General features: G+C 48.0%; 1 protein-coding gene across 1 annotated transcript in view; it reads left to right on the forward strand.

The window, feature by feature from the left end:
- Positions 1-17601, forward strand: part of LOC129386384 (acetylcholinesterase-like) — a 42916-nt gene that overhangs the window by 8636 nt on the left and 16679 nt on the right. The window contains exons 5-7 of the mRNA XM_055074239.2: positions 1254-1370; positions 2822-2896; positions 10488-10630. Coding sequence (XP_054930214.2) covers positions 1254-1370; positions 2822-2896; positions 10488-10630 — 335 coding nt within the window. The remainder of the gene's footprint in view (positions 1-1253; positions 1371-2821; positions 2897-10487; positions 10631-17601) is intronic.

The raw sequence follows: 17601 nt of genomic DNA on the forward strand, positions 1-17601 counted from the left end.
GATAGCTTCCCTTTTGTTTGTGGAACACGGTAAAGATAAATGACATCTGCTACAGAGAGTATGCGGCTATTACTGCACTATTTATCCTTGCAAACCAGCTGCTTCTGCGGTCGACCAGAATATTCCGTAAAGAAAGGCAAACGAAGTACAATGCGTAACCAGAGAGTGTGCAGTGCGCAGAATCAAAGTGGCGTCTAATTTCAATCAATTGAGCACGAGAAAACCTTTAGAAAGGTGTTTATTTCAGGTCAGGGCGCGATGGAATTATCCGGGAACTTATGCAATATAATCAACCACAAGGCATTTGAACATTCCGAAAAAGTGTAAGATTCAGTGCACATATCAACCGTCATAGAATCACCGAGTAATGAAGGCGTGGAGGAGGCATTTGATGATTGGTGGAATAGGGAATATCTTCAGGCATTAGAGGTACCGTGTTATCAAATTGTAAAATGTATTTAAGGAAAAGCTTCGATGGAAGAAGAATTTTGTAATACCTTTTTTTTCGAAATCACTGCATATATAAAGTGTCAGCAACAAGGATTGCGAGGAAGTGCTTCCGCAAGTTGTGGTTTGAAGATAGCGTGGTCCTGTGTGGCAATGCAGAAAACGGCTAGCCAAATATTATTGAAGCCTTTCATTTTATTGTTATTTTGGTCGGCCAGTCATATTTGAGAGGGCGGGGACATTGCGGTTAGTCACCGAAGACTAGTCTAATTGATTTCTCATATTCAAATAACACTAAAATGTGGCCTATGTGAAAGACAGGAGGTGATAATCACAAGTGGACTACTCACCTCCGTGCTTCCCAAACAATGATTCGAGGAGATGTTTCCTCTACAAGTGGGCGATGTTGCGCAGTGTAAATAAATCTAAGGGCAAGGTGCGTAATTTTTATTTAGTTTAATACAGCTTGAACATGTCTCTCATTTATGGAAAAAAAAGTTGCCATTATGGCGCCTTATGAAAATGTGTACACATGAAATGTGCTTCATGACTTCAGTCAAAATTGAGGCTGCTGTTTGTCTTGCGTTCTAATTAGGACTGTCACTGAGGGGGTATGACCCTATTTGCAAAGCGAATTAAAAAAAAAATGAAAAGAAAAAGAAAGACTGCCATCTCTGTAGGCCAAATTTTCTAGATTGCGTGATTCAGTTTCATTTTTATGTGCAGAATTGAACCGTTGATTTATTAGGATCGGAGAGTCCTGAAGAGAGTTTATTCTTTTGTCTTGCTGCTACACGTGTAACAAGGTGACTCAGCAGCTGTCATCAACATCTCTGGAATCGGGGACTTTATTCAGCACCCCATTTCCACCGCAGCCGACCCTCGCCAAAGACGAGACGGAAGCGGACAAGATGGCAACTAAGGTAACATGCGCGTGGTAAAGGGCAAATGAAGGTAGAGAGCTTGAAGATGCGTTTCGGCAAAATATTTTGTCAGCAGATTTATTCGAGCATAAAAAAACTACCATTTACTATGCGATTACAAGCACGAAACAAGTTTGCTTGCTACCTGCATTTATGTATTCACTATGTCTAAAGGCAGGCTTCAAAAGTACAACAAAAGCACCAGAAATCGTCACGCTTTGCTGGCTTAGCAACTGCCTCCGTCAGTCTGACGCATTCCGATAGTAGTCTGTACAGTTGCTTAGATTTTTATTGGACACATGCAGGTAACGATACGCGTATATTGCTTTGGAGAAATGACATTTGCTTGCTTGACACATGGGTAAATCCAATCTGCACATCAAGAACAAGTATTTTCGCGAAAACGAACCATGGCTCGAGGCGATCGTTAATCGCATACATTCCAAGCAGGGATGCAAACTACACTTTATGTCTACCGCTCTTCAAAGTCGTGACAACGACGCATACGAATTAGTTGATTGGTTCACCTGGACGGGCGAATTGGTGGTGTCATAAGATGTGACGCACCTTCCACGTTACTAACCACTGACGCGGTAAATTGTTCCTAACGTGGACTTCATCAAGTTTAGTAGCGTATATTTTGCTTCTCGAACGCTCACAATAAAGCCGTGCTACAACGAGTGGCGGAGCCAGTGAGTGGCACTCACGCCCTCCCCCCCCCCCCCTTCCCCTCGAAACTTCTGTGTGTGTGAGGCTTGCCCAGCCACCCCACCACTCTCCTCACCCTCTCGGTCCCGGGTGAAGTTGGTGCCCTCCTCCATGTCCGCCCCCTCCCCCACAAAACAAAATATTAAAGAAATTGCAGGATATAAGGCACTGAGCACAACATTTGAAAACAGACATTTTCAAGCTGGGCTAGGAGATGTCGCTTTCCAATTCCTAGGGGCTGCAGTAGGCAGCTGTTCTCCCTGCCTTTCCTATCCTTGTTTTCTCGCTCTCTCTCTAGTGCGCTTTATATTTTTCCATGCTTATTTGAGACACGCACTGTACTGGTGCAGCCATCGCAAGTAAAAGACGGTAGTTCAGGTAGTTGAGACATTCTTACAAAAATATTGCTTGAAGTGAAAACAGGAGTTATCTGCATTTTCGAACAATGCAATTGTAATCTATGTCACACACACACACACACACACACACACACACACACACACACACACACACACACACACACACACACACACACACACACACACACACACACACACACACGCACACACGCACACAGACAGACAGACAGACGCACGCACGCACGCACGCGCACGCGCACATATATATATATATATATATATATATATATGAATAAATATACAGCCGTTTTCATAAGTCGTATCAGGCTTATCCTGGAGGGGCGTTTTAAAGCACGACCCATGTTGCGCTATTTCTGGATACAGCCTACCGCTGCGACAGACGCAGCGCCGGTTCAGCCGCCTCAACCTGATGCTGGCATGGATGCTGTAGAGGCCAAGGTAAGCAAAGCAGCAACATAAAGCAGTGTTTTCGCTTGCCAGAATGGAACGTTGTGTCGCAAAAATCAATCTGAAGAACGTTAACCATTTGAAAGAGCCATAAAAGCTATACACCTCGAAGCTCGAACGCAGCGTTAACGAGTTTGACAAACATTCCAAGCAAATCGACGAGTGTGGCGATATGGGCTTGTTGGTCGGTCATCATGACATGTGTCCGTGTTTTGCTTCGCTATCCAGATACCATTCCATTGGAAGGAAAGCCACACTTCATTGCAAAGTCTTCGTCGACTCACATATACACTTCTTACTCGATATCTGTGTTGCCTCATAAGCATTCACCACCACGAGATACCGCACAGAACCGCCAGCTTTAGAGTCGCTGGAAAAACTTTTCCAGTGGCTCTAGCAAGATGAGCCGGATGACTGGAGACCAAAGGGTGCTAAAAGGACGTCACATACTCTCATCACAAGAGAATGAAACTCCACCAGCGGAACGCGTTGCTTTTGACGACGACGACGGCGACGATGATGATGATGATGATTATTATTATTATTATTATTATTATTATTATTATGATGACGATGACGACGACGACGACGATGATTTATTGCCATCCCCTTTGAAATGACGCGGTGACAATAGTCACCTAGTCTGCTTGAGGTACTCAGGTAGGCTACACATGCTTTTCATTCTAGCATTATTGTACACATCTCTCCAATCTTTCTTGTCTTCCTCAAAACTTCTCAATGTACATTGTACCGCTACCTATTCATGTAACGGATCTGGTCGTAACAATCTCTTCTCTGCATTTTTCGCACCAATACCCTAAGCATCTCTTGCTTATCTCGACTGCTGACCAGACGATGCTTCTGTTCACTTTCAATCCAAGCTATCCCAGCTATCGAAGTTATCATATAGATTTTCTCGTCTAATATTTCTTTCTTCTCATTCTTGTAAATCTCCATGATCTGCTTTTATTTCCATTCTTTGCATCCAGTTCACTGTCTCTGTTTCTCCCACTTCCGTTTAGCCGAGTCCTGGTTGTCTATTTACTTGCACTTGATTGTCAACTTTCTTTACCTCTTGCTCCATCCGGTGTTCCCGCTTTTCAGGTACAGGTGCTTGTCCACCTTAGCAGTACATTTAGTTTGATCCCTGTTCCTGAGTCTTTCTTCGAAACTAATTTTGCTCTGCGCTTCTCTGACTCCAAACGAGGCCCAATCAATGCCAGCCTGCACTGTCCGATGTGCAGTTCTACAGTGGGCTCCCAAGGCCAACCGGCCTACCGGTCTTTCTTTAACTTCCAAGCCTGACAATATACGCGATGTTAAGAACAGAATAGCATTTGCGAACTTTAGCGCTGCTATCATTACTGCTTTTCAGTGTCCACGCACCACCTCATATTTATTGTGGCCCCTAAGCACTCTTTCATAATTTCTGCGTTGCACTTCCCTTTTATTCTCCGATTATCTTGGTAGGTGCTTGAGTAAGTCTATCCTTCATTTATGTATACGCCGAGGAATTTATATTTCTTGACTGTGGCATGACTCGCTGTTGAATTGACACCACGTAATTACTCGTCTCTTCATTAAAGATCATAATTCCCGATTTCTCTGTGCTAAACGTAAGGCCTAGATTTGTCGCTGCGTTGCCGCACCTATTCGCAAGTGGCTGTAGATCTCTTACATTGTCCCCTAGTAGCTCTATGTCGTCCGCATATATCAGTGTGGGGACCTTCTGATGCACCATTTGTCCATTACGCCTGTACGGTAAATTCAATCCGAATTAACTGTTTTCCAGTCCTCGTTTTATGCTCTTGACATAAAGCGTGAACAACAGTGGAGACAGAGGACATCCTTGCTTGAGTCCTTGGTGAATTCCCACCACTTCACTACCTTTTCGACCTTCCTATACAATTTCTACTCAGTTGTTTCTGTATATATCTCTGAGCAGCAATCGTCACCTATCCCTTCGGGCTTGAGAATGTTCCATAAGAATTCGTTGTCTACGTGTCGTAGGCTCGCTTAATATATATAGAAATGCTGTCCAGAAAGGTTCATTCTGAGCTACTGAAATCTCTATGCACTGAGTTAGCAGATGCATATCCTCAAAGCGTCTGCCTGATCTGAATCCATGCTGTAGCTACTTCAGTAGATCATTTTAACGCGAAACCGCCAAAGGCCCCGTGTCGCCGAAAATCCTGTGTCGGCGTCTGGCGCGCCATCGGCGAAGGCGTAAAGTGAGCGAAAATTGCCGTATATATGTATATAGGTATATTTATAGGCCACACCTTAGTATATGACATGCGGTACATGCCGGTTATGTTGCCACACCATACCATCGCCAAAGTTGGTCATACCTTGTCTTACGTTCTTGACAGTTATTCCTCGTAATTTTGAGAATGACAGCCCACAAACGTCATGAAACATAAAACCGACAGCGCATGACTTACATTAAATCTTCTCAGCCTGAAACATTAAAAGTGCGAAAAAATAACAGGCACGTGAAAGTGATGTAACTTTTTGGGCGCGGCTTTTCACTACCCCCGGGATCGGCGCACACAAGAGGCCCCGTTTCTACCAGAAAGCCTCCCTCCGTGCACAGCGCTTGCCACCAGTGTTTCCCAGTAAACACTACGGTTACGTAAGCTGCAGTTACTGGGAAGCATGGTATGTAGTCAGGTATATTCGAACGATATCGCGTTTCACTCATAAAGTCGGAACTTAAGCGTCCTCCACATTTTTCTCGTGCTCTTTTCCAGTAAACGTTTTATATACTAAATTTTGACCTCGCAGGCTACGTTGTTGTTACTGGTACTGCTTGGCCCTGAAATGCGCTGCCTTTTGTGTCCAAGTTATCCCTGATAGTGTCTCTGATATACCGCAGCGCACCGTCTTCATCCTTATGGCCGCTTGCGAATTTATAGTGTGAGCTCACAGTGCTCTTACATGGTTCCAGAATTTCCGGTGCGCATTTGTCTCTTTTGTCAATGGTGGGCACCCAACGTTCACTTGTGCACTTAAGTTTCTTTTGCGCGAACGCACTCGCAACCCACACGCCGCACGGTCGAACCCATGCGGTGCCGTCTAACGGCTGTCATGATAAACTACCGCACATGCGTTGTTTAGTTACGGGGATTGCAACCGCGCGTCCAGTTCTCATCTTGTCAGCCGTTTATCAAATCGCCAGCACTTCCATGTCATTGCGGCAGAGCGCTGCAGGCCTCTGCTTTCCTGCAATTATAGTTGGCGGATGTCAAAGGGCAGATATTTTATTGCGGAACCAATTTTTTTCTTATCTTTTCCTTCGTTTCTTCTGTTTTATTTTTTGGATCCCGCGGAAGACAGCGAGACTAGGAAAGCACAGGCTTGCAGCGCTTCGTCAGCATGAAATCAATATGCAGGCAAGGTGATCGAGACGGTCGGGTACATGAGAGCAGGACACGAAGCGGCGAGCCTCGTAATTTAAGTACGCGTGTGCGTCAGTTTATTGCGACCGTGCTTAAAGAGCGCTCTACGCTTCGAACGCCACGCCTTCCGATGTTGGCGTTTGATTTCGCCGTCATGATGCCTGTGTGTTAATATGAGTGAAAGAGAAATTTAGGCGACACAAAATCACTGCTGGTATGTGACTTCCTTGACAAGAGAAGGCTATTTCCCTTGTGTCCCCTGAAGAGAAATGCTACAACACTTTCTATTGATAAAGGCTTGTACAGTCAACGCATATAAGTCAGCTAAAGCGTTACCTGTACTTAAAGAAATTAGCGATTATTACCGACTGGTAAGTGGATAATTACCTGCAGTGCAGCCCAGTGCGACGATCTCTCGCATGTTAACTGACGCATTGTTCATGGATTCTTTGATTTCTACCATCAACCAAACGAGCATACCGAAATAGCCGGGCGGTCAAGCCGTACACAAGTTGTTCTTGATATATCGGTAGTATACCAACTGTGTATATTTATGTGTAAATGTAGTTATTCAAAGAAGTTCCTCGTCAACTATTTTTACAATCTTGTACAGTACTGCCATACTGCCAAGCCAGGTATCCCCTTTATTATGGGGTTTTACGTGCCCAAACTACTTTCTCATTACGAGGCACGCCGACTCCGGAAATTTGGACCACATGGGGTTCTTTAACAGGCACCTAAGTACATGGGTGTTTTCGCATTTCGCCCCATCGAAATGCGGCCGCTGTGGCCGGGATTCGATCCCGCGAGCTCGGGCTCAGCAGCCCAACAAGCCCGGTTTTCCCTAACGTAGTTGAAAACGTTGTCTAGACTTCCCTTGATTCATGCACAATGTGTTTTTTGATCTTGTCTATACGATACCTGTAACAATAAATTTGTGTTTATGTTGTGCGAATAAACTGCAATTACTATACCTTAAATTTATTTGTAGCTCGTTTAAAATGGTCAAATAATGAAATAACTGGACTCAAGCTGAATGACATCGCAAGGCAAGTTGTAATGCCGACAGAGCAGCCTCTCGCTCCAAGCCATATACAGAGAAGATGACGTCAGCAAGTGTTTTACTTCGTTGTTGTCCAAGGTTGTCTTGCACCTAGAACAATGCGCGAAGGTTACACGCAACCTCATTCGAACTGTAAAAATTATGGGCGCCGGACCTCCCTTACAGAATGTAACTGTGACAAAATAGTTCGCCACTTCCCGTTACCAATTTAAAACATGGGAATTTTTTTTCTACATACCCGTGTACTGACGTAGCACCCCCCACACTTACTCGCGTATACGCCATTTGCAGTGAAGTACGAAGATTCGTTGCTAATTTTTTATCTTTACTCCAAAGCAAAACTCGCCCAAACACATGACTACGGTGTCTCTGTCAAAGGTTTACGGTATTATTCGCACGCATTGTCATGCAGCTTTAGTGCCACGACCGCATCGTCGTGCTTGGCGCTAAGTATGCTTATCCGCTAGCGCTCGGATCACCCCGCGCCGCTTTGTTTCGTTTTCCAGCTTACGCTTGTTTCACAAGTTACGCATAAATATTTGCTTCAGAGTGCACAGAAACCGACAGCCCGACACTGACGAGGACACCGACACCGACGAATGGCAAAATCGCAGTTGCCAGTTAAAGGGTTCAGGGAATCCACATGGGGAGATGCGTTCACTGCGCTGCCGCACGATAAAAAATCGTAGGTCTTATTGCGCAGCTAACTTGCGGTGACTCGGATGAAAACATGGTGGTCACGTCGGCAGTTCCCTGATTTCAATGTCTTCGCGCGGATGGGGGTGAAATGCAAAGGCCAGGTTGTCAAGCCCCAGGTGGTAAAAATTATTCGAGTCTTCCAATAAAGCCTGTCTTATACTCAAACCGTGGTTTCAGCAAGTAAATCCCCAGAATTTGAATTTTTGGTCTCATCGGAATATTTTTCTACATTTGGACGAATTTCCCCTTTCTACAAAGCAAGGCCTAGAATCGCTAAGTCTAGGAAAATTTCTTTAGAGTGGTTCCCACGTCTTTCGTATCACGGCAGGATCGTTCTTCGTGTTAAAATTTATCTACAGAATGTGCTCATACTGTCGTTGCCTGCCATCATTAAAAAGCAGAAAATAAATATTTCTCAGTGCGGCGTTTTGGACCCCACCTATATTTTTTTCGATGCTGTCCCAGGTTCTGCATCTTATCGAAGAGTATTCGGTGACAGCTGTGTGGATTTGCCTCGCATACTTGGTGGAACAGCTCGCGTTTAGTTTGTCTTTACGCAATTTACGTTCCACCAGCTGTGGTGGCTTCTAGCTGTGGCGTTGCGCAACTAAGCACGAGACGGCGGGCTCAGTTGCCGATCGCGGCGGTCGCATTGCGATAAGGGCGAAATGCGAAAACGGTCGTGTACTTAAATTTAGTTGCACGCTAAGGAACCTCCGGTGGTCAAAATCATTCCGGAGCCCTTCAAACGGTGTGACTCATAACCGTATCATGCTTTAAGCCCGTAAAACCTCATCAATAAAAAAAGATACCTACATCCTGAAATTTTGCCTCAGCGATAGAATTTTGCCAGCTAGGGCACCTAAATCAATGACTGATTGCAATTTAGCAGTGCGTCACTTAAAAATTCATCATTCAATGGCTTCTTCAGTTATTTTTCAAGTCTTTAGAGATGCAATTCTTGGTACCACCATGCAACTGCGTATCAATTTCCACAATGCTTGATGCGTCGAAATTACACAAATGATTACATACGAATTGTGTTGAAAATGAGGTGATATATTGCGTATCGTAAACAGTAAGCAGAAAGGATGTGCTTGACTTGTCTGGTTAACCGGCACAGTGACTTTACTCTACAGATAACCTGAAACAAAAGTTAGAGAACCGAGGTTGATACGTTGAAAGTGCTGAAATGCGGATTCAAAGCTATATACTTCCTCTCAGATAGTGGCGAAGTATGCTTTAATGCCTTAACATTCCTTGGGTTCTTCTTGGGCGTTCCTTGGGCTATCTATCAACGGGTGCATCTATATATATATGCATCTAACAGTTTTGTCACCTACCTGTGTCGCTGGGCAGTCATTCGTCGAATGGTTAGTGCATCGGCGTGCTGTGTTCAGGTAACAAGCTTAGAAACCAACCATCGGATCAACTTGGCTCACTATGTGCCAATGAGTACATAAGTGCCTCTCTTCAACGAAGCTCTCTCACGTCGATATGGGTCCCTGCAGACGCGGGACTGTGTTCGCACTGCTGTTCAAACAAACTCTTTGACGCCAACTTGGCGTATCGGTATGTGCCACTCGGTCAGTGCTAGTCTTCGATGAGTATATATCTCTGCCAACTTGGGTCAACGGGCATGCGCCAGGAGGTGTGTGCAATGAGCGCACTTGACGCCAACTTCGGTAACCAGGTATAGACCACTGGGAATGTGCCACTCTACAATGACAGGATCCGTTATATTTCTCTGACGCTGAGCGGAATCGAACCCACCTCGCAAGGGTTCCGCAAGGACTGCAACGCTACACATTAGCAGGCCGCGCCCTAAATGCACTAGGCATGTGACGCTTTTCAATGAACGCCTTTCACGCCAACCGTTTAGCGAGTTGCGCCATGAATCCACTGGACATGTGCCGCTCTTCAGTGAACCACTCGCCAAATTGGGTCGCTGAGTATGTGCTACTGAGTGTGTGCCCAAGCGAGGAAACAATTCTCAGCGTTCACAAGCACGTGCATGCCACGCTTCTTTTTTTCGGAGACAACGCGCGGGCTTCCCGGCAGTGCTGCTAGAAGGCGCAGCGTGTCCGGAATGAAGCTCGAGAGAGCAGGCCGGTTGCACGTGACGCGTTTCTCAGCGTTCGCAAGCACCAGCGCGCCATTTATTTCGGAAGCCACGCGCATGCTTCGCAGCGGCGGCTCCAGATGGCGCCGCGTGTTCTTATGGGTGCGTGAAAGGGGAGGCCCGCTGCAGTACAAGCCTCACACATAACTCACTTCGATGGTGGAAATACGTTGTGTCGCTGTATTGATTCTATGCTAACCCATTCCCGTTGACAGTCATCGTGAAATTGGTTGTAACGCAATTTTTTTTTTCATATAGAAGAACGCAATATCGCATGCACTATTTCTTTTATTTCAGGAGGAAGTGCATGCCCAAGCAGCAGCGCCTGCCAAACCAAATGAACCGGAGCATATAGGTTTATTTCAGCAGCTGCATGAGGGGAACGGCCGTAAGGAGCCGCCGCTGCGCTTACCTGAAGTTGGTGATGATTCCAAGATGAGGTTGGTGGCTTGAGTTGCTTTATCCGCGAGAACGCGCGCAGTGGACAGTACGGTGCTGAAATAATGAAAAAAGAAGACACATGCGGAGATGTATTTCAATCCGAGCACTGAGGTTGTGTAAGGGAACTCTCATGCCCTTCGGAAGACCATGAGAGGGGGAGGGGGAGGGGAATGGCTGTATTGCATTTTTCGGATTTACACAAGATTTGGCAAATGCTGTGAATCCGGTGTGAACCCTTCGCTATGCCGGAGCTTTATATGTAAGCGGCGTATTACAGTGGCATAAGTTGATCATTTGTCATTATATAATGAAAAGAAATGGCATGGTCACAAACGTACGTTCTAACAATATTAGGCAAAATGCGCGGTGGCCAAACAACAAAATGTGTCATCTTGGGACCCCTCCTAGCCTACCTGCAACGGGGAGCCGCCGAATCGCGACGTGAAAAAAAAAAAAAAAAAAAAAAACTTCTAGCTCAGAAAAATCGCGTGATGAAGTTCTTTCTATTCGATGGAGGTAACTTTTGTTGGCAATAGCTATTATATGGACACTCCATGTGAACTATCACCGTCTTCGTGATGTTCCGTGTAAATTCCTAGTGCGATAAGATCCTATCGCGTCTGGCGCGCCGTAACCTGTTGCTGAAGGCAAGCGTGCCAGGGTTAGCCGAGAAGGATGGTTGCTTGATAAAAGAAAAAAAATGGTGTTTCACGTGCCAAAACCACTTTCTGATTATGAAACACGCCGTAGTGGAGGTCTCCGGAAATTTTGACCACCTGAGGTTCTTTAGCGTGCACCTAAATCTAAGTACACGGGTGTTTTCGCATTTCGCCCCCATCGAAATGCGGCCGCCTTGGCCGGGATTCGATCCCGCGACCTCGTGCTCAGCAGCCCAACACCACAGCCACTCAGCAACTACGGCGGGTATGGTTGCTTGATGCGCGCCGTGTTTGCGAGCTCCCCGTGTTCGAGGCTACATGATGAAACTGGCGTACGGAAGGGGGAGGGGAGGTAAGGGGAGCGCGTGGTACAATGATAAAGCGCGTGCAAGGGGAGGTGGCTGGTGAGCACGCGTCCCCTCGTCTAGCTTCCGTGGCTGCGCGCGGCTTTCCGCGCGGCTGAGCTCATGCGCGGCCCGCGTGCCACATCTTTAAGGTACGCTTTGGTTGGCTGAACGCAGATGGTTGGTTGCTTCATGCGCACGGTCTTTCCACATGCCTAGCGCTGGAGATCGCCTAATTTGAGGTTTCGGAGGTGCGTCGAAGCGAAATGCCACAGAAAGCGTTCACTCCCCCTGTTTGCGCTCTTCAGCATTCCAGACTGATAGGCGGCGTCGAGGAGTGCAGCAGCACCCGCTTCGAACTCCGCAATATCCATGTTTTTTGTTGGTTATAGTTCCAGTAACCGACCGAAATTGTGTATCACCAGAACCGTGAACGTCTACGGAACCCAGGGACACCATCCTCTTGGACCTAGGCCCGTTTCCGGTGGCTCCACAATTTCACGAAGCTACCAGCCTCAGGTACACGGCGTCGGAGCTAGCATGCATCAGAGCTAAGGCGCGGCGGTGGCCGCCACGTGGCGCCGGTGCAGCGTCTGGCACATGACACCGACGCATATGGCGTCTCAAGAAATCGCTTCTGTTGCAGCGAGTGCATCAAATGGCGCGCCGTGCCAACCGAAACCCGTTACAGAGGAAGACCGCATGAATTTTTCCGAAGCCTTAACTCCTCGTAAAGATGAAACTACAACGCTTCTCACGGACGCTAAGGACCTGCCGCGGTTTACAAGAGGACCCGACCAAGAGGGATGGCAGACGGTGGATGGCAGAAGGAACAGAACTCACCTTCCATTCGCCGACGCAGGCAGTGACGGAACAAGCTACTACCACTGCCGCGGGATGACTTCAAGATCATTCTCTGCCCGCACCAAGGACTCCCGTTCGCAGAAGTAGTGATCGCGGCCTGGCACGACAAAGTAAAGGGTGAGCATTTTATACTGCGCATAGAACAGGGCTCAAGTGTTGCAATAGTCTCAACGTCTCAGGAAGAGACAACTAATCTCCTACGCAAGATCACAGCTCTCACTGTCAATGGCAAGACGCACGCGTTCATGTGTACGCTGCCACAGGAGAATGCGCCGTCACAGGTGTCATTCATGGCCTCCCGCCGCACACGCCCGGAGAGACAATCAAGCCAAGCCTCCGAGTACGTACCCAGGGCATCGAGATAATCCTGACAAGAATGATAGGGGACTCGAAGAACGTAGTCATCACTTTCCTCGGCACGATCCTACCGCGGTTCGTCTACTATTGTGGTGGAGAAATGGCGTGCCATCCATACCGCAACTCGGTGCAGGTTTGCAAGATTTCTCACAGCGTCGGCCACCGCACGGACGTTTGCCCCCAACCGGACACAAAAGCGTGTAGAATCTGTGGGGCGCTCGAGCCCGAAGACGGACACGAGTGCTCACTGCGATGTCCCGCTTGCCGGGGGCAGCACCTCACAGGCGACCGAAGCTGCAAAAAACGCCTGAAGCAAACACGACCACAAGGCTGACCGAGAAGCGGAGCGCACAAAGCTGTTCAACAACACCAACCCCGGTGGTTTGCAACAGAAGACGAAGAATTGGAGCTCAGCGATTGTCCGGAACTCCCTCAATGGCAACAGGGGACCCCCTCCAAACCCAGGCAAGCAAGAAGATCGACACCCAGATCGAGATGGCGTACCAGACGGAGGAGTCGTCAGAGATGTAGGTCAACATCCTGGGCACGGAATGTCAAGCCTCTAGCCCCCAAACAGGAGAGGGCTCCGCAGGCTAAACATCAGACGGCGGCCACCGCCCCACAACAGGTAAGCTGGGCACGAATAGTGTCTCCCACTGCCGATCCAGCAACTCTGAGTCCAGCCTATCAAAAGATTTTAGAGAACAGAATTTTAAAGGACAGTCTTGCAGAAATTCGAAGGGAGCTTGCTGATTTCAAACAAAGGAATGAGCCCCACACGATCAAAGCCATGCCAGGAGAAACCAAGAACGCGAACCCACACGTGACAGGAAAAGACGATAAACTGAATACCATAGCCCGACAAATCCAACTTCTTTTCGCCGAGCTGCACAAGCTCAAATGACAGATAGAGGACTCCTCTTTTCACACCACGAAAGAGGGACCGTACAAACGAAAATGTGCCAGCCCAGGAATCCTGCACGCAGGCATAAAGAGAGAGCTGACCGACAGCGAAAGTACTATAGATGGCTAATCGCCACACGAGAGTAGCCGAAAACCTCGAGATCTGGCAGTGGAACTGCAGGACGCTTAGAATTAAGCACGCAGCACTTTTGAGTTTTATAGATGCGACGCCTGTACCTCGGATATCATATGCATACAAGAACGAGGCAAGAAGATACCGAACCTCAGAGGATACAAGATGCACGCGCACCCTGACCATCCTCAGGTAGCAGCACTGACACGGGTGGACATAGCGGTGAGCGTGGACTACGTCCCTAACTGCGGAGTCCAACATCAGGCTCTCCCGGTCAGCCATGTAGACGGTGCAAACCGAAAACAGTTATTGTCAACGTCTACAGCACACCTAGAGACAGGAAGGCAAAGTTCGACGTGCTAGTGACGGCCGCGTTGCACAAAGTGAAAAGCAATGACCGGGACATTATCCTAGGGGACTTTAACGCTCTGCACTCTGATAACCGAGCCAACATAACTGATTGGGCAGCTTATAGACAGAAGCAAAAGCAGACCACACCGTGCGATAGTGCTACAGAATGGACGGAATTCATCAGCAGAATACACAAAAGCACTACATGGGAAATCTCGACAACAGTCAAAACACCGGCAGTAGGCAGGCACCTACTACACATGTGGGAAGCTCGGAGAAGTCTGAGCAAATGTTGGAAGAGATAGAGACAGAGACACAACAGAAAACTCAGGATCAGGATAACCAGGCTTGCGCAGGAAGCCAGTGAGTATGCGCAGCAGCTGCAAGACACCAATTGCCTTCAGTGTTGTGATGCACTCAAAGGAACGCTTAGCACAAATCGAACATGGGCTATTCTGCGCGGTATGATAGATCCGACAGGAACACGGGCTACCAGAAACAAAACACTGCAATTAATTGAAAATGAATACGATGGCACGACTAATGCCCTCATTGAGGACCTTAAGAGCGTCTACATTGGAGTACCAGTGTAAGGTATCGTAGTAGTATCAGTGCAATCAGCGCAAGTATCAGTATTAGTAGTATCAGTGCAATGCAACTATGAGGGACCAGACAACGCGAAGCTGGACGCACCTATAACAACGGCAGAGCTCTATGCAGCCGCAAAATCTTTCCGGAAGAACACCGCACCGGGTCCGGACCACATTACAAATGCGATGCTGCACAACCTGAGTCAGGAATCACTGAGGCAGCTTACGACCTACTTCAACGATAATGTATGGTCCGACGACGGGGCACTACCGGAAGAATGACAAGAGGCTACTATCATACTCATAGCGAAACCGGCTAAACCCAGAGATGTGCTATACTTTAGACCAATATCGCTCACGTCATGTGCAGGGAAGCTTTTTGAGAAGGGGATCTAAACTTAACTGAGTAACAACATCCAGAGGAATAAACTTTTTCCCGATTCTATGCTCGGCTTCAGGCCACGCGTCTCGGCACAGGACGCCTTATGTTTCGCGACGAAGGTTTGGACCCGCCACAAAGCAAGAAAGCCAGGATAGCTGTGGCGCTCAATGTCAAAAAAGCGTTTGACACGATCTCTCACGAAGCAATCCTCGAAGGTCTGGAACACATAGGTTGCGGAAGAAGGGTGTTTCGGTACGTCCTTACCTTCCTTCACGACAGAAAGGTAACGATTGGCTTGGGCAGTACGCGCTCTGACGTCTTTGCGATGCCCAGCCGAGGAACTCCACAGGGCTGAATCTCGCCACCGCTTCTTTTGAACGTCGGGATGAGGCGACTGGCTCTAGAGCTCGAGCAAGCACAGGACCTTGGATGTACAATCTACGCCGATGACATAACGTTGCGAACCCACCGGGGTTCCTACGGAGAAAAACAAGACCTATTACAGGAGACCATAGACAAGGTAGTAAACTTCAACAAGCACGCGGGTATGACGTGGGCACCCGAAAAATCAGAGTTCATGCGCGTACGTAGCAAGCGTCACAAGAAAGCTGCCGCACCAAGGATAGACTTACATCTCGACGGCCAGGCCATTCGTGAAGTCACCCAAATGACAGTGCGTGGCTTACTCATCCAAAACTACGGCAACGTCAATGCCATAATTCGGAGCTTAAAACCAACCCATTAGGAGTGTGGCACATATGATATCGCGAGTTGGACGCAGCCCCAAATGACTCGCGGAAGAAGAAACTATTAGGCTGGTGCAATCATTTCCGATTAGCCAGATCACTTATGGTCTGCCGTTCCAAAAACTTAACCAAACTGAAATGAAGCAGGTGGACACCCTTACCGGAACGGCATACAAATCTGTTCTGCTACTCCCGAACACAGTCAGCTCGGAGAGACTGGAGCGGTTGGTTATTGACAACAAATATGAAGAACATGCCGCTGCAGTTCTGATATCGCAAAGAGAAAGGTTGAGCTCTACGCCCCAGGGCTGCTTTACTCTCCAAAGACTGGGATACAACGCTCGACCCCTGTTCTGCGGAGACGAAACAGTCTTGTTGTCACGAGATTGAGGGAGCACGTCCATGTCTCACCCATACTAAGAAATATGAGTGCCATGTACCACGCAGGCCGCAGACAGGCCAGGACGAGAATTCTGCAGAATGGATTCGGCAAGAATCCGGCCGCCTACTACACGCACGTGAGAGCAACTAGTCGCAGGGACTTCTATGCAATCGCCGCAACCAACAGAGTCACCACGATAATCGCTACGGTTAAGACTACCACGGTATGCACAGCAGAGGCAGCGGCAATAGCGCTGGCGATACGAGACGCTGACTTCAAGGGTCAGTCGGCTGATGTGCTTACATACTCGCAGGCAGCGTGTCGACCCTTCATGCGGGGAATGCTACCACGCAGCGCGCAAAGAATACTCGGCTCACGACTGGACCTGGACCATGGCGTTACGTTGTGCCCCGCGCACAACGGACTCGACGGGAACGAAAGGGCAGACGGCATAGCTCGAGGAAGCAACGACCGAGCAGAGGCCAGAACCCTAGAGGAACCACTGTCCGCAGTGCGTGACATATTAGAGAATCAGAGGAGGGAGAGACGGACCTACGACCTTTCGCACTCCAAACTATTTAAACTCGAAACGCATTCCAAAGTAGAAGACAAGCCCAAGACTGGCGTCGCATACAAACCAATTCATACCCGCACCTAAACCTCTTACACAAGAAGCCCCCGACATATTACACGGATGCCTGTCCGTGGTGCGGCGCCAAACCCACGCTGGCCCACGTAACGTGGGAATGTACGGCTCGGCCAAGCAACGTCAACTCACCTTTTCTAAGCGTCACGGATTTCGTACGGCAGTGGGAGGCACAATTCGCTAAGCTAGGATCGGGGGAGCCAATTAGCCCTTCTAGACCAAGCTCAGTGAGCCGCAAGAGCCAGTGGAGCCCTCGACTGAGTGCCCCACCCAGACCTGCCATAACTTCGATTAACTGATCAATAAAGCTTTTTCTCTCCCTCTTTCTCTTCAGCACGCGAGCGTTGTGGCAGTGAGTGTTCGTTATCACCGGAAGTGATCTTTTGATGTTTCCCTGCGTGCGCGGGATACAATGTCCGGTACTTCAATCAGCAAGCGAATGTTTACAGCAATAGAAAGGGGCGATAAAGCTACGAACCTTCTTCGTGTAGTTGTATAATACTTTGCTATTACTGTCAATGCGTTGCGTTTAGTTCTTGCGAAACTGGGAATTTTTTTGTTCTGTCACCCTGGGTGACTACGTCTAAAAGCAACTGCGGGGCACTGACGTAGA

The sequence above is a fragment of the Dermacentor andersoni genome, chromosome 4 (assembly GCF_023375885.2).
Source record: "Dermacentor andersoni chromosome 4, qqDerAnde1_hic_scaffold, whole genome shotgun sequence".
Classification (NCBI taxonomy): domain Eukaryota; kingdom Metazoa; phylum Arthropoda; class Arachnida; order Ixodida; family Ixodidae; genus Dermacentor; species Dermacentor andersoni.